Source organism: Schistocerca serialis, chromosome 4 (genome assembly GCF_023864345.2).
Source record: "Schistocerca serialis cubense isolate TAMUIC-IGC-003099 chromosome 4, iqSchSeri2.2, whole genome shotgun sequence".
Classification (NCBI taxonomy): domain Eukaryota; kingdom Metazoa; phylum Arthropoda; class Insecta; order Orthoptera; family Acrididae; genus Schistocerca; species Schistocerca serialis.
The window spans coordinates 779,075,836-779,094,632 of NC_064641.1; the positions used below are offsets into that span (position 1 = coordinate 779,075,836).

Below are 18,797 nucleotides of genomic sequence, written 5' to 3' on the forward strand. Positions count from 1 at the left end.
GCCCAGGGGTCAGTTATTTGAAGATCTGATATGAACTACAGACACCTATTGATAAGTGTGGGTCGAGTTACACATTTTAGTGCCCCCCCCCCCCCCCCCCCCCCCCCCACCTGAACCTGCGGAAATAGACCTCTTCTCCTGCTCACTGCCCTTGCACACACCTCTCAATGGGGAGTGGATGATGACTTTAATGGTAGCAACCACTACCCTGTTGTCTGGATCCATTTGCCCAAAGGGGCAGATCCTGAAAGGAAGCCGATAGCTGTTGAGGAAAGCTAACTGAATGATTTACAGGCAGTTAGCATTTTTTCTGGGAGTATGACAGCATCCAGGTCTGGGTGGATCACATTACAGCCATGATCCACCACGCCACTGATGCATCTAACACGAAGTCAGTGCTAACACCTAGGAGGCAGCTTATCCGCTAGCGGAATGATGAATGTCATTCTGCAGTCAGGGACCGGAGGGCAGCTGTGCAAAGATTCAATTGATGCCTTACAGATGTGAATCTTGGAACCTTTCGAATGATATGGGCAAAGACAAGAATAAGAAGAGGTCTTGGCAAGAGTTCCTGAACTACATCAACAGGTCCACATCTGAAAGTAATGTATGGGAAGCCATCGGGAGGATCTTATGATGTAACTTGTGACCACCAATAGCAGCTTTACGAGAGTAGGGGTATCTCCAAACATCACTGCGACACATTGCTCAGACAGTGGCTCAGTTGTACAATACCATTACAACTGATCCTCTTGCGGATCCAGCTTTCCATCATTATCGGGAGTCACAGGAGAGGTTTGGTTATGATGGCCAACATTGAGGAATACAACAAGCCTTTCTCTCTGTGGGAGTTGGATTCTGTATTATCAATAGCTTGGGATACTATGCCCAGTCATAATCTGATAACGTACAACATGTGAAACAGTTGGATCCACCATCAAATGTGGTCCTTCTTCAGTTTTTTAATGAAATTTGGATAACAGGAGACTTCACCAACTCGTGGAAAGAGCCTATTTAAATCTTGTTGCTTTTTTTTTAAATCACGGAAGAATCAGACTAACCTTGGTAGATTTCGTAGCATTAGTGTCACAAGCTGCACGGGAAAGACACTAGAGCATACACTGAAGAGCCAAAGGAAGTGGTACACCTACATCATGTAGGCCCCTCATGGGCACTCAGAAGTGCCGCAACATGATGTGGCATGGACTCAACTAATGTCTGAAGTAGCGCTGGAGGGAAATGATACCATGAATCCTGCAGGACTAGCCATAAATCTGTAAGAGTATGAGAGTTTGGAGATCTCGTCTGAACACCACATTGCAAGGCATATAAGATGTGTTCTATAATGTTCATGTCTGGGGAGTTTGGTGGCTAGTGGAAATGTTTAAACTCAGAAGAGTGTTTCTGGAGCCACTCTGTAGCAATTCTGAATGTGTGGGGTGTCACATTGTCCTGCTGGAATTGCTGAAGTCCGTTGGAATGCACAATGGACATGAATCGATGTAGATGATCAGACAGGATGTTTACGTACATGTCACCTGTCGGAGACATGTCTAGATGTATCAGGGGTCCCATATCACTCTAACTGCACATGCCCCATACCATTACAGAGCCTCCACCAGCTTGAACAACACCTGCTGACATGCAGGGTCCATGGATTCATGAGGTTGTCTCCATACCCGACACATTCATCCACTCGATACAATTTGAAACAAGACTCATCCGACCAGGCATGTGTTTCCAGTCATCAACAGTCCAATGTCAGTGTTGACCGGCCCGGGTGAGGCTTAAAGCTTTGTGTCATTCAGTCATCAAGAGTACATGAGTGGGCCTTCGGCTGTGGAAGCCCATATCAATGATGTTTCATTGAATGGTTCGCATACTGACACTTGTTGATGACCCAGCATTGAAATCTGCAGCAAATTGGGGAAGGGTGGCACTTCTGTCGCGCTGAACGATTCTCTTCAGTCACTATTGGTCCCATTCTTGCAGAATCTTTTTCCAGCCACAACAATGTCTGAGATCTGATGTTTAGCCGGATTCCTCATATTCACGGTACACTCATGAAATGGTCATAAGGAAAAATTCCCACTTCATTGCTATCTCGGAGATGCTGTGTCTCATCACTCATGTGCAGACAACAACACCACATTCAAACTCACTTAAATCATGATAACCTGCCATTGTAGCAGCAGCAACCAATCTAACAACTGCGCCAAATACTTGTTGTCTTACATAGGCATTCCTGACATGCCTGTACCAGTTCCTTTGGTGCATCAGTGGATTGTCAACTGGCACCTAGTGTGGGTCCTCCAAACCAGGTCCCTGCTAAGTCGCTCCCATCCCAGTTTCAGGAAGTATCACTCCACTGTCGGTAAGCTGATCCTACTTGAAGCAACAATTTGACATACTTTTCTGCGTGAGCAACACCTTATTGGTGGCATCTTCAATTTGGAAAAGGCGTACACCTGGAGGCATAATTTTTGTTGCAGCTCTATCAGTGGGTGTTCCTGGACGGCTACGCACTGTCATACAGACCTTGGTCTCCCACAGGACCTGCCATCTATTTTAACTGATAATGAATCAAGTGTGGTTCATGTTTTAAGATTTCGTGTGTTATCCAGAATTTTCCCAATTTGTTGTGAAAGTGGCACGATCACCCATTATTTCGAAGTAGTCATCCTTCATTTTGTCTTACTATTTTGCTGTGTTTCGTGTGACTTTTACTGAGGGCTTTTCTGACGCTCACCAAATTGGAGTTGTCTTTTAAACTCGTGTGTGTGTAATTGCAATATGGTTTTCCAATTTTATTATTTTTTAATAGGTTTTCACCATACTCGTCTGTATATCATTCACGCAAGGGCACAGATGACCTTGCTGTTTAGTGCCCTCACCCATGAATCATCATCATCATCATCAAAGCTTTTCTACAGTTGCTGATGTCATGAGAGAAAGCTTGACTAAAGTTACTGGGTGTTTCAAATAGTACTTTCATCTTTATATAAGCCCCATGAACAGTGGACCTTTCTGTTGGTGGGGGTGGCTTACATGCCTGAGCGATACAGATAGCCATACAGGTGCAGCCACAATGAAGGGGTATCTTTCGAGAGGCGAGACACATGTATGGTTCCTGAAGAGAGACAGCAGCCTTTCCAGCAGTTGCAGGGGCAATAGTCTGTGTGGCAGACTGATCTGGCCTTGTAACATCAGCCTAAACAGCCTTCTTGTGCTGGTACTGCAAATGGCTGATAGAAAGGGGAAACTGTAGCCGTAATTTTTCCAGTGGGTGTGCATTTCTAAAGTTAAATGATGACTGCATTCTCTTGGGTAAAATATTCCAGAGGTAAAATAGTCCCCATTCAGATCTCCAGGTGGGGGCTGCTCAGAAAGACAATGTAATCAGGAGAAACAAAACTGGCGTTCTATGGACCAAAGCATGGAATTCTAGATCCCATGATTGAGCAGAATTGAGCAGGTATGTTAGAAAATTTAAAGAGAGAAATGGATTTGTTGAAGTTAGATATAATGGGAATTAGTGAAGTTCAGTGGCACGAGGAACAGTATGTCTGGTCAGTTGAGTACAGGGGTATAAATACAAAATTAAGTAGGGATAATGGATGAATGGGTTTAATAATGAATAAGAAAATAGATAGGAAGCTGCCTGGTAGAATTTGGCACAGAGAGTATAATTTAATCATCACTACCACTTGATTTAAGAATCATGAAAGAGGTTGTGTACTTGGAAGAGACCCGGAGACACCAGCCAGTTTCAGATGCTTATGTAATAGTAAGACAGAGATTTCGGAACCAGATTTTAAATTGTAAGACTTTTCCAGGTGCAGATGTGGACCCTGACCACAATTTATCGGTTATGAACTGTAGATTAAAACTGAATAAATTGCAAAAAGGGAGGAAATTAAGTAGATGGGACCTGGATAGTTTGAACAAACCAGAGGTTGTTGAGAGTTTCAGAGGGAGCATTTGGCAAAGATTGACTAGAACAGGAAAAAGGAACACAGAAGAAGACAAGTAGATAGCTGTGAGATGTGAAATAGTGAAAGAAGCAGAGGATCAAAGATATAAGAAGACAAGACTTACTAGAAATCCTTGGAGACCAAAGGAGATATTGAATTGAATTTATGAAAGGAGAAAACATAAAAATGCAACAAACAAAGCAGGAGAAAGGGAATACAAATCTCTAAAAAATGAAATTGACGGGAAGAGGCATTATTGTAGAAATGGAAGAGGACATAGATGTAGATGAGATCGGAGATATGAAACTGTGTGAAGAATTTGACAGGGCACTGAGAGATCTAAATCAACACAAGTAGTACACAACATTCTGTCAGAGCTGCTGACAGCCTTGGAAGAGCCAGCCATCACAACACTCTTCCATGTGGGGTGCAAGATGTATGAGATGGGCCAAATACACTCATATTTAAATAAGAATGTAATAATTCAAATTCCAAAGAAAGCAGCTGCTGACAGGTGGAATTTTACCGAACTATCAGTTTAATGAGACATGGTTGCAAAATACTAACACAAATTCTTTACAGAAGGATGTAAAGACTGGTAGAAGCCGACCTTGGGGGAGATCAGTTTTAATTCCGGAAAAATGTTGGAACACATATGAGGCACATCTGACTGTATGACTGATCTTAGAAGATAGGTTAAAGAAGGCAAAACATTTGTGGACTTGGAGAAAGCTTTTGACAGTGTCGACTGGAATACTCTCTTTGAAATTCTGAAGGTAGCAGGGGTAAAATACGGGGAGTGAAAGGCTACTTGCAACTTGTACAGAAAGCAGATGACAATTATAAGAGTTGAGGGGCATGAAAGAAAAGCAGTGGTTGAGGAGGAAGTGAGACAGGGTTGCAGTCTATCACCAGTCTTATGCAATCTGTACTTTGAGCTAGCAATAAATGAAACAAAAGACAAACTTCGAGTAGGAATTAAAGTTCAGGGCGAAGAAATGAAAACTTTGAGGCTTGACAATGACATTGCAGTTCTGTCAGAAACAGTACAGGACGCGGAAGAGCAGTTGAATGGAATGGACAGTGTCTTCAAAGGAGGATATAACATGAACATCAACAAAAGAAGAACAAGGATAATGGAAGGTAGTCAAATTAAATCAGGTGATGCTGAGGAAATTAGATTAGAAAATGAGACACTTAAAGTAGTTCATGGGTTTCCTATTTGGGCACAAAATAACTGATGGTGGCCAAATTAGAGAGGATATAAAATGTAGACTGGCAGTGGAAAGAAAAGTCTTTCTGAAGAAAAGAAATTTGTTCCAATTGAATATAGATTTGTGTGTCAGGGAGTCTTTTCTGAAAGAATTTGCATGAGTGTAGCCCTATATGGAAGCAAAACATGGATAATAAACAGTTCAGACAAGAAGAGAATAGAAGCTTTAGAAATGTGGTGTGCCAGGAGAATGCTGAAGATTAGATGAGTGGATCAAAAAACTAATGAGATAGTACTGAATAGAATGGGGCAGAAAAGAAATGTGTGGCATATCCTGACTACAAAAGGATATCGGTTTATAGGACACATTCTGAGATGTCAAGGGATCACTGATTTCATATTGGAAGGATGCGTAGGGCATAAAAATTGTAGTTGAGATAAAGAGGTGAAAACAGTAAGCAGATTCAGGAGGATGTGAATTGCTGAAGTTATTCAAAGATGAAGAGGGTTGCACAAGATAGAGTAGCAGGGAGAGTTGCATCAAACGAGTCTTTGGACTGAAGACAACAATTATAACAACAATAACAGGTGCCACAAAACTTCTTACTGCTGTTAGTACCTTGCAAACTTTTTAGATTACAATTACTGGTTTGGGAATGCATTACACATTTAATGGTTATAATCAAGTCACTCCCTCTTGCATTCCTATTGTACTTCACTGTGAGCACAGCAAGCATTGCTCTGCAAATCACACAAGGCAAGGCACTGTCCCTGTTATGGGCTTTTATTGAGACAAATTTACCACGTAATATACTATATCTCGATACTTTGAAGACCGACCACTTAGAAGAATGTTGGGCCTAGAAAACAAGCCATTTGTGCTATTATTTAAAGTGTTCCTGGCACATATGTAATTGATATATCTTCAAGAGCAATACATACTAAAAAGAGATTGGGCATCAAGATTTATTTTTCTTGTTCACTTTAGTTCTTTGATAGATTACAAATTTTAGAATAACAATAACAGAAAGTATAATTATCCTTCCAGAAAAAAGTGTGAGGTGAATTATTGAGCAGTTTCTTTTTCTTGAGCTTCTAAAATCTCTTGCTCACTCAACAGTGTGACGTATTTGTAGTAGAATTATAGGAAACTGTGGAACCTAATGAGTACTCGCACAAAATTATGCAAACACAATCACATATTGGCTCAGCCATTCATACCAACAGCTGTTAAGTTTACTAATGTTTTTTTAAGTAATTCTAGAAATTGATGACTGAAGGCAGCATATATCAAGGGACGGGTAGTGAGGTGTGTGTGAACATTGTTCTCATATGAAATGAGCCCAGTTTTTTAGCAATAAGTAGCTCATGCATCGAGAAAATCACAGCCCGAGCTATACTTGGGCATTGTCTCTTGAACACATAGTTGTAGTCTGAGCTATGCTCAGGCTTGATCACCAAGGTGTTAAGAAACATGGCAGTCAAAATAAATATACGACTTTATTTAACAATATTCTTAAAGATAATCATGTATATTAAACAAGTCTTATATGTATACATGATGAGGCAATGAAATCCTCATTTTGTAATCAATGAATGATGATACAATATTTCACTACTTATATAATCTACAGAGTGGCCCACAAGAAGTACTACATTTTCATTTGGTTATTATGATGTTTAGCATATATTTACAGAAATATAATGTACAGATAACTGTTATACACTTATTGCCATTATTGTAAAGCCAAACACAAGTTTGTTTCTTAAAAATAACAACACACAAATAGCTTCATAAAAATGACAACACACAGATAGCTTCTACCTTTGGTGATGCATTGCTGAAGCTCCTCATTACATTCTCAATCATTTCTTGCAGAATCAGTGGCCAATTTCCATACTGAACTGAATGACACACTTTGAGAGTCTGATGAGACATAATAAACGGTGTGAGCACATCTTCATCTTGGCAAGGTTCCAATTGAAAATATACTATTCACAAAGATTCTGCCACATTAATGCTGCTACAGGAACTATTATGTTTATGCTTATACTCCCAGTTGGAAGTTAAAAATTCTGGAAAGCACATCTTTTACAAAAAAAAATGTTAGTATGAGGAAAAAGTTCTAAGTTAGGGATACTGTGGGTATAAAGACATTGAGGCGGCAAGATTTATTTTAAAATATTTCCATGTAAGGATGGGAGTCAAATCATTTTGTGTGCTGCTTTTTTGTGGAAATAGTGAACTTGGCAACTAAAGTACAAGAAGGGAAAGAATTGCACACAGAGTGGTGAAGAGTAATAAACATGCAAGTGTATAAGGGCTAATGTCATAAGAGAAGTGGTAAACCATTCTAATGATGTAAGCCAAAGGTTTTGTCTGTGGGTTTGTTGCATTAAATGTTTTTGTTACACTTGTGTTGTTAATTCTGTATGAAGATCAGTTGCTTTCCTGATGTAGTCAATGGTTGAGATTGTCAAAATCTCTGATTGTTGTAGAGAATTTATACAATACAGGCAGCAATAAAATTTTGTCCATTCTTTATGAAAATTGATGTCACTTAATTGTCACGGAGAAATCTTATATATATATATATATATATATATATATATATATATATATATAAACTTTATTTGGATTTAAGAAGTAAGGTACTGTGTGAGTGAAGTAATCTCACTACTGACTTCATGCAAATAAAAACTTTAGGAGATTTAATCATTTCACTGGATTTTAGTATGAGTGGGAAATAATTAGAGAAGAAGAGTTTTAATTTACACAATGCTTGCACAGAAGGTGGTGAAGTGGGGACTGATTAAGGGTAAAAGAATAGACCAGTATCTGTAACATTGGTTTCGTATAGAATTTTTTTACCTATTCTGAGTTTGAATTCAATTTCCTTGGACAGAAAAGCTTCTATCCACAAATCAGCATGGATTTTGAAAGAATCACTCACGTGAAACTCAGCTTGCTGTTTTCTCACATGATATCTTGCAAACCATGGATATTGGGCAATATGTGGATTCAGTGTTACTTGATTTTTGTAATGCGTTTGACACAGTGCTCCACTGCAGACTGTTAACGGAAATCTAAGGACATGGGATAAGTTTCAGATATGTGAGTGGCTCAAAGACTTCTTAAGTTATAGAACACAGTATGTTTTGCTCAATGGCAAATGTTCATCAGGGATAAGAGCAACATCAGGAGTGCCTCAGGAAAGTGTGGTAGGACTGCTCTTACTCTCTGTATACATAAGTGATCTGGTGCACAGGGTGAGTAGCAATTTGCAGCTGTTTGCTGATGAAACTGTGGTGTGTGGAAAGGTGTTGTCACTAAGTAACTGTAGGAGGACACAAGACGACTTGGACAAAACTTCTAATTGGTGTGACTAATGGCAGCCTCCTTTAAATGCATAAAAATGTAAGTTAATGCAGATGAGGAGTAAAAACAAACCTGTAATGTTTGAACGCAACATTAGTAGTGTGCTGCTTGACACAGCCACACTGATGAAATATTGAGGCGTAAAGTTGCAAATCGATTCTGAATCGAACAAGCCTGTACAGATGGTAGTAGGGAAGGTGAGTGGCTGACTTCCATATATTGGGAGAATATCAGGAAGTTTAGCTCATCTATAAAGGAGACTGCATATAGAACACTAGTGCAACCAGTTCTTGAGCACTGCGTGAGAGTGTGGGAGCCCCACCAGGTCTGATTAAAGGAAGACATAAGCAGGTCATATGCGTGCTGATAGATATGTCACCAGTAAGTTTGATTGGCACACAAGTATTATGGAGATGTATCATGAACTCAAATGTGAATCCCTGGAGGGAAGGCAAAATTTTTTTGCAAGGCACTCTTGAGAAAATTTAGAGAACCGGCATTTGCGGCTGATTGCAGACTGATTCTACTGCCACCAACATGCATTTTGTGCAAGGACGGTGCAGGTAAGAGAAATTAGGGCTTGTACACAGGCATATAGACAGTTGTTTTTCCCTCGGTCCATTTGTGAGTAAAACAGGAAAGAAAATGACTAGTAGTGGTACAAGGTACCTTTACCGTGTACCATGCTGCAGCATGCAGAGAGAGTGCATGTAGATGTAAAAGATGCCCCAGGCATAAAATAAGTTTTTCTCTGCTTATTAGTATTGTTAAAAGTGTGAAGTTGAATATATTGAAATTGTAGATGTGGCTGTAATTATCATATTGAAGTAGAAAAAAGAAAATGGGAAAAGTAGAAGAAAAGAAGCTGGAAGCATTACATGTATAGTACCCTGTAAGATTTTAACAATGAACTGGAATAACAGAATATGAAAAAGTAGATATGGGGTAAGACAGTGGTGTAAGAAAGATCTGACGAAGTAAAACAAAGAAAAAGGCATTAGCTGAATAAGCACTAGACTTGGAACTGTGGGACATTATCAGAATATGACAAAAGGTAGTTTCATAATTGATATGTTTGGAAATTTTATTATTTCATAATTAGTATGTTTGGAAATTTCATTGATGCTCACAGTTACATAACTGGAATAGAATATTTGAACAAAATATAACAACAAGAGGAGAAAGTAGGCAGAACTGTTCATCGTAATGCTCCTTGTACTTAGTACTCACTGCCTCACATTAGCAAAATGGAAAAGAAGACAACTTATCTACATTTTCCAATTCCCTTAAATAGAGGAAAGCTGTCCTCAGTACCAAAGTTCTTTATTACAGTGCAGTATTGTACATGAGTCTCCTGTAGGCAGTTGTATGCACTTGCTTCCCTCTGGCCTTTTAACTTAGTTTTACACAACTATTTATTGGGGAACCCACAATTTAACATGGACTCTGGATTGCAGTGTAACATGGTATTTTCATATCAACAAATCATTGTCAGTGCAAAAGAAACTGTGACAAATAATCCCAGGTTTGACTGTGTGTTGGATCATTAGACTTGTAATCTGGTGCTTATTCATTGAGCCACATCCAGTTTTCTTATATGTATTATTTCTCAGATCTGGACACTGTATTTTGGATTTGTATATTTTGGGTATGTTGCTAGTAGTTATGAACCTCACTGATTTGCTGACTTCTGCCTTTGTCTCTTCTTTCTATGATTAGGTATTAGCACCACATACTCATTTTCTGTCATTTGCTGGAATTTTTGACCTGAGCAAGATGACACAGTTGCTAATCCACTTGCTATGCGTTTGGGAGATTAATGGTCAGGTATCTGTCTTTTAATTGCAATTTAAGGCATTTGCAGTTTTGCTAAATAATATTAAGTGATTGAATGAGTCCTTAATCAAGTTCACATCTATACTTCTCCAAATGAACTAGTGCTCCATCACCAGTTACCTAAGTGGTGATGGAACATTAAACTGGAAATTTCCTTCCAAAATATTGTAGACCATTTGTTACTCCTAATAATTTGTCGATTTTATACATCCTGTTTGTTGCTTGTGAATTCGTGAATTCATATGAAAGTTTGGCTGTGAATTACCTTTCTTAGAGGTGCAAATTGTGCTTGTGAATTCGTATGATAGTTCGGCTGTGAATTACCTTTCTTAGAAGTGCAGATTGTTGATTTCTTTCTTTTACACATTTCTCAAAAGCGTGCATAGAAACAGTGCATATTTTAAAAGAACTTTTTTCACACATCCCTAGTTAATTTCCAATTCTTGTGCCTTTAGGATCCTCTGTCATCAGCAAGCAGATACCAGAATGCAGTCCTTATAGAATTTGTCTGGTGCTTAGGTCAAAGTGACATTTGTCAGCATTTAAATGATGCAATAAGAGCCCTGTTAATTGTGTTAATTATGAGGAATAATGCCTCATTATATGATAGCTGTATGAACTTTGTGCTTCTGCCTTTCCATAAAACAAAATTGTGTAAATATTTAGTAGACTTTTCTGTTCTATCATGTTATATCACTGTGAAGTAAGTCAGATGTTTGGAAGTCTTATGCTGTCAAATGAAATTTTTTAGGTCTGTACAAGAACCAGATGTGAGAAATCCTGGACCTGCCCCAACAAATGCAACTGAAAAGTATGTATTTTTTCTTGTTTAACATGTGTAATTCATTTTAATGCCTTGCAGTTTGCATGCTCCTTCTGTCTTGTTATTTGTAGTAGCAATCTTAAATATGAATAGTGAGCAGAGTTGCAATTCTTAATACTAGATAAGGTATAACTTAAGCGCTTATGTTTATCTAGACATTTTCTGATGTAGTGAAATTTGGGAAAATAAAAATGTTAATAAAATTGATAGTATGAGACATTCTTAATTCAAACTACCTATGATATCATTAATTAATGACTTAAGATGATACTCTGTGTAAGGCATGCAATTTTATGACAAATGGGGTAAGTTGTATCAATCTGACTCGCTAAGGTGTCAGTTGGAGAACCAAAGCCTTATTTTGCAGCTGTAGTATTTTGGCAACATGTCTTGATCTAGTGCATATTCAGTAATACTAATAACTGACTTGTTACTTACATAGAAGCAGTGGATTGTGAAATTGTGCAATCTGCTACAGATGAGACAGGTAAAAAAAAAAAAAAAGTCCACACGTTTGTAAATTGTTGAATGTAAGTATATACAGGGTGTGCATAAAGTCTGGGAACACTTTCAATTGTTTATTGCACAATAACCAAACATTGTACACATATCATACATACGTTATTTTGAAGAGAAACCCTGAAAGTTTTTTTTTATATATATATACTGCCACAGCATAGTTTGATAATTTGCCGATAGTCAGCGCTAGTCACTAACATTGCGAGTTCAGGTGCGGAGAGAGCTTTCTGTGTGTTGGAGTTTGATGAAAACAAGTGTGCTACAGCTGTTCAACGGATGTTTAGAACCAAGTACGGTAAGAAGCCACCAACAAGGATGACCATTTACCACTGGCACAACAAATTTGTTACGATGGGTTGCTTGTGCCCAGCAAAGAGAAGCAGACGTCCCAGTGTGAGTGAAGTGAATGTGGAGCGCATACGAGACACATTCATAAAGAGTCCAAAGAAATTAGTGCATCATACATCCCGTGAACTCGAAATGGCTCCAATGATAGTGTGGGAAGTGGGAAGCAGAAGCTGTCTATCAAACCATTCAAATTGGAGCTAGTGCAGAAGCTCAATGACGATGACAAAGACAAACATTTTGAGTTTTGTGCACGATTGCAACGATTGAATGAGGATGATGGGGATGGCATTGTTGATCGCTTAATTTTTAGCAACGAAACCACTTTTCAAACTAATGGGAAAGTGAACCGGCGTAACTGTTGAATCTGGCGTACAAAGCATCCCCACGAATGCATTGAATTTGAGTGTGATTTCCCAAAGGTAAATGTTTTTTGTGCCCTAACACGTCGAAAACTGTACGGGCCATTTTTCTTTGCCGAGAGCACTGTCACTGGATATTCCTACTTGGACATGTTGCAGCAATGGCTGATGCCTCAAATGCAATCAGACTCTCCGTTCATCTTTCAGCAGGATGGGGCTTCACCCCATTTTCATTGTGAAGTTTGTGGGTACCTGAATACGGAACTGCCACATTGATGGATCAGCCGTGCTACAGAAGGTGACAGCTGTTTCATGAAATGGCCTCCCCGATCACCAGATCTCACTCCGTGTGACTTTTTTCTGGAGGGGGGGGGGGCACATTAAATATCTGGAGTATGTACTGCCTCTACCATGTGATGTAGCAGAGCTCCGGGAGAGAATACGGGAAGCGACTACCACAGTCGACGATGCTATGCTGGGACGGGTATGGCAAGAATTTGATTACTGTATTGATGTCTGCTGGGTGACTCGTGGTTCACATATTGAATGCTTGTAAAAAAAACTTTCAGAGTTTCTCTTCAAAATGCAATATTTATGACATCTGTACAATGTTTAGTTCATGTGCAATAAATAATTGAAAGTGTTCCTGGAATTTATGTACACTCTGTATTTGATGAATTTTGCTCTATCATATAAATGAAAAGTATTTCACATTCAACCATTTACATTACATTCATCCATGTAATGCTTGACTGAATTTTAAGCACTAAATTCTTCATTGTCTGTTGTCATAGTAGGCATTGAGTCAAGGTGAATGTTTATGTCTTAAATGTTCTGTATCAGCACCTGGGGAAGAAGTACATGTTTATCAAAATGTTTGTTGAAAGGTATGGATCCGGAAGTCCACGAAGCATTGTGATCATTAGGGAATTAAATATACAGCTCAGTGCTTTGTGTGTGAAGTGCTACTCCAAATGATTCATGCCACTGTAGTATGATAGTAGCAGAGACATAAAGAAATGGTTTCAGATTGCATTCTCACTTGATTTGTCGTAGCAAAACATTCTTCTAAGCTCATATCATTTCTTTAATTTTCAGGCAGTAGTTTTTATGTCTAACCGTTTTTGGTATTTGTGCTCAGGATGATGATTGTGACTTGTCTTTCAAGTTATATGGAGTGTAATTGTAGCTTATCTGTTAAAAATTTGGTATGTGATGGGTTAAGTGCCTCAAAAGTGTAGTGTCATCCAGTTTCACCATAATAAATACCACTGAGCCTTGAAAATGTGCTTGGCAACTTACACTCCACACCCAAAAAACTACCAATGCAACATGATTAGTTACGGATGTGTAAGTTCTATTGTTTCTGTTAGCCACTGACCTTACTCGAGTTATTTTTCTTTCAACTTTCGATAACATTTTTGGAAGGTGACTATTAACAGCTGTCAAATAATGTATAAAATGCATGTCTGACCATTAGCTGCCTTTTTATTTAAAACCCAAATATCAACTGGTTTCAGGTACAGAGTACTGACTGCTTGTTATTAGTATGTTTGGTCTTAAAAGTCCTATATTGTATACTGGAATTCATGATATGCTCTGCACCTGAGACATTGCCATTATTTAAGTAATGATATATGTGATGTGTTTTAACCCTAATCTGTAAAGATGGTCTGCGACTGAAACTGCTCGATATTTGGGTTTTGAATATAAAAGCAAATATAAAAGCAACTGACGGTCAAACATGCATTTTATACCCAACTTTCAGTGAGGCTGTAATTTGAAAGTAGGAAAAGATTTGTATAGATACCAGTGCACTACTTATACGTATTTACTGTTTATAGTGTACAGTTTAGTTTAGTTTTTTGGAACTCTTTGTTGTTGTTGTTGTTGTTGTTGTTGTTGTGGTCTTCAGTCCTGAGACTGGTTTGATGCAGCTCTCCATGCTACTCTATCCTGTGCAAGCTTTTTCATCTCCCAGTACCTACTGCAACCTACATCCTTCTGAATCTGCTTAGTGTATTCATCTCTTGGTCTCCCTCTACGATTTTTACCCTCCACGCTGCCCTCCAATACTAAATTGGTGATCCCTTGATGCCTCAGAACATGTCCTACCAACCGATCCCTTCTTCTGGTCAAGTTGCGCCACAAACTTCTCTTCTCCCCAATCCTATTCAGTACTTCCTCACTAGTTATGTGATCTACCCATCTAATCTTCAGCATTCTTCTGTAGCGCCACATTTCGAAAGCTCCTATTCTCTTCTTGTCCAAACTATTTATCGTCCATGTTTCACTTCCATACATGGCTACACTCCATACAAATACTTTCAGAAATGACTTCCTGACACTTAAATCAATACTGGATGTTAACAAATTTCTCTTCTTCAGAAACGCTTTCCTTGCCATTGCCAGCCTACATTTTATATCCTCTCTACTTCGACCATCATCAGTTATTTTGCTCCCCAAATAGCAAAACTCCTTTACTACTTTAAGTGCCTCATTTCCTAATCTAATTCCCTCAGCATCACCCGATTTAATTAGACTACATTCCATTATCCTTGTTTTGCTTTTGTTGATGTTCATCTTATATCCTCCTTTCAAGACACTGTCCATTCCATTCAACTGCTCTTCCAAGTCCTTTGCTGTCTCTGACAGAATTACAATGTCATCGGCAAACCTCAAAGTTTTTATTTCTTCTCCATGAATTTTAATACCTACTCTGAATTTTTCTTTTGTTTCCTTTACTGCTTGCTCAATATACAGATTGAACAACATCGGGGAGAGGCTACAACCCTGTCTTACTCCCTTCCCAACCACTGCTTCCCTTTCATGTCCCTCGACTCTTATAACTGCCATCTGGTTTCTGTACAAATTGTAAATAGCCTTTCGCTCCCTGTATTTTACCCCTGCCACCTTTAGAATTAGAAAGAGAGTATTCCAGTCAACATTGTCAAAAGCTTTCTCTAAGTCTACAAATGCTAGAAACGTAGGTTTGCCTTTCCTTAATCTTTCTTCTAAGATAAGTCGTAAGGTCAGTATTGCCTCACGTGTTCCAGTGTTTCTACGGAATCCAAACTGATCTTCCCCGAGGTTGACTTCTACTAGTTTTTCCATTCGTCTGTAAAGAATTCGTGTTAGTATTTTGCAGCTGTGACTTATTAAGCTGATAGTTCGGTAATTTTCACATCTGTCAACACCTGCTTTCTTTGGGATTGGAATTATTATATTCTTCTTGAAGTCTGAGGGTATTTCGCCTGTCTCATACATCTTCCTCACCAGATGGTAGAGTTTTGTCAGGACTGGCTCTCCCACGGCCATCAGTAGTTCCAAGGGAATATTGTCTACTCCGGGGGCCTTGTTTCGACTCAGGTCTTTCAGTGCTCTGTCAAACTCTTCACGCAGTATCATATCTCCCATTTCATCTTCATCTACATCCTCTTCCATTTCCATAATATTGTCCTCAAGTACATTGCCCTTGTATAGACCCTCTATATACTCCTTCCACCTTTCTGCTTTCCCTTCTTTGCTTAGAACTGGGTTTCCATCTGAGCTCTTGATATTCATACAAGTCGTTCTCTTCTCTCCAAAGGCCTCTTTAATTTTCCTGTAGGCAGTATCTATCTTACCCCTAGTGAGATAGGCCTCTACATCCTTACATTTGTCCTCTAGCCATCCCTGCTTAGCCATTTTGCACTTCCTGTCGATCTCATTTTTGAGACGTTTGTATTCCTTTTTGCCTGTTTCACTTACTGCATTTTTATATTTTCTCCTTTCATCAATTAAATTCAATATTTCTTCAGTTACCCAAGGATTTCTACTAGCCCTCGTCTTTTTACCTACTTGATCCTCTGCTGCCTTCACTACTTCATCCCTCAAAGCTACCCATTCTTCTTCTACTGTATTTATTTCCCCCATTCCTGTCAATTGCTCCCTTATGCTCTCCCTGAATCTCTGTACAACCTCTGGTTCTTTTAGTTTATCCAGGTCCCATCTCCTTAAATTCCCACCTTTTTGCAGTTTCTTCAGTTTTAATCTACAGGTCATAACCAATAGATTGTGGTCAGAGTCCACATCTGCCCCTGGAAATGTCTTACAATTTATAACCTGGTTCCTAAATCTCTGTCTTACCATTATATAATCTATCTGATACCTTTTAGTATCTCCAGGGTTCTTCCATGTATACAACCTTCTTTCATGATTCTTAAACCAAGTGTTAGTTATGATTATGTTGTGCTCTGTGCAAAATTCTACCAGGCGGCTTGCTCTTTCATTTCTATCTCCCAATCCATATTCACCTACTATGTTTCCTTCGCTCCCTTTTCCTACACTCGAATTTCAGTCACCCATGACTATTAAATTTTCGTCTCCCTTCACAATCTGAATAATTTCTTTTATTTCATCATATATTTCTTCAATTTCTTCGTCATCTGCAGAGCTAGTTGGCATATAAACTTGTACTACTGTAGTAGGCGTGGGCTTCGTATCTATCTTGGCCACAATAATGCGTTCACTATGCTGTTTGTAGTAGCTTACCCGCATTCCTATTTTCCTATTCATTATTAAACCTACTCCTGCATTACCCCTATTTGATTTTGTGTTTATAACCCTGTAGTCACCTGACCAGAAGTCTTGTTCCTCCTGCCACCGAACTTCACTAATTCCCACTATATCTAACTTCAACCTATCCATTTCCCTTTTTAAATTTTCTAACCTACCTGCCCGATTAAGGGATCTGACATTCCACGCTCCGATCCGTAGAACGCCAGTTTTCTTTCTCCTGATAACGACATCCTCTTGAGTAGTCCCCGCCCGGAGATCCGAATGGGGGACTATTTTACCTCCGGAATATTTTACCCAAGAGGACGCCATCATCATGTAATCATACAGTAAAGCTGCATGCCCTCGGGAAAAATTGCGGCTGTAGTTTCCCCTTGCTTTCAGCCGTTCGCAGTACCGGAACGGCAATGCCGTTTTGGTTATTGTTACAAGGCCAGATCAGTCAATCATCCAGACTGTTGCCCTTGCAACTACTGAAAAGGCTGCTGCCCCTCTTCAGGAACCACCCGTTTGTCTGGCCTCTCAACAGATACCCCTCTGTTGTGGTTGCACCTACGGTACGGCTATCTGTATCGCTGAGGCACGCAAGCCTCCCCACCAACGGCAAGGTCCATGGTTCATGGGGGGGGGGCTCTTTGTTGTACACCTCCTTTTAATTTCTGGCCATTTTAGAGGCTGAGAAACATTATGTGCCCGTAAATATCATGTAGCTTGAGGATCAGAAAATTTCATAGTGAGGTCACTCTTTTAATTTCCCTGCCACTCTGTTATAAGTCAATATCAAAATTTATCATCCCTCCCTCCCTCCCTCTTCTCCCTCCCCCCCTCCCCCCCCCCTCCCCCCCTCCCCAATTTTCTTTTTCTTTTTCTCTTTCTTTCTTTTGGAGTCATATTTATGCACTCATTATTTGCCATGCTAAGATGACCTCCAACATTCCATATTCTATACAGATGGTTTCAGTTTATTATGTTAAAATTTCATAACTATGGCTTCTTCGTCTTCTCTAAAACTCTACATGTTCAGGATGTAAGAGCTGTTTCATCATTTGAAGCATTCCTTCAGCAATATTGTTCAAGTACTACTGAAGGAGATGCATAGTTTTGGATATTTGATGTATCCTTTTTAGGATTTAATGAGAAATTGGGAGGAGGAGGAGGGCGCAGCCAAAACAATCACTACGTTAACTCACACTGTAGTTCAGTGCACTTGGAGCTGCGATAATGGGAAGGTCCTGCCACTTCTCATATTCCTGCATTTTTTCTTAATTGTGATTGTTTCAGTGTGAATTATTCTGTAATAGTTTTTTAATTGGAGGGGGGGGACTAAAACCTGTTGTCACTCATAATGAAATTTGTGGTGCATATCAGTTAAATATGATCAATGGTTTTGTGTGTCAGTGAAATTATTTCTTTAACATTGAACTGTAGGTCCATTGTCCAAGGTTATTACAGTACAGTATTCTGTGATACACTGCCTAGCAAACATAAAAATTGTTGCTAGTTCAAATTCAACATATCTGAATAGCTGCCCTATACCAAAGACTGTGTTCTATGTGATTTCTATCTTTTCATATATATGAAGAGGTGGCTTTATTCCCTGCACTTACCCTCTGTCAGATTTTCCAGATACTCTCATGGGTGACTATGATCTTTGGTGACAGAATTTTATCCAGAGGTTATAAGGTATCTTGAACAGAGTGACCTTCTCCATGCTGACCAGCACGGATTCCGAGAACATCGATCTTGTGAAACTCAACTTGTGCTTTCTCATATGACACACTGAATCAAC

At 39.2% G+C, this 18,797-nt stretch overlaps 1 protein-coding gene across 2 annotated transcripts in view; it reads left to right on the forward strand.

Annotated features, from left to right (window-relative positions):
• The window catches only part of LOC126473349 (titin homolog), a 90,124-nt gene that overhangs the window by 16,724 nt on the left and 54,603 nt on the right, over nt 1–18,797 (forward strand). For both annotated transcript variants that reach the window (XM_050100345.1, XM_050100346.1), the window contains exon 3: nt 11,154–11,213. In XM_050100345.1, coding sequence (XP_049956302.1) covers nt 11,154–11,213 — 60 coding nt within the window. The remainder of the gene's footprint in view (nt 1–11,153; nt 11,214–18,797) is intronic.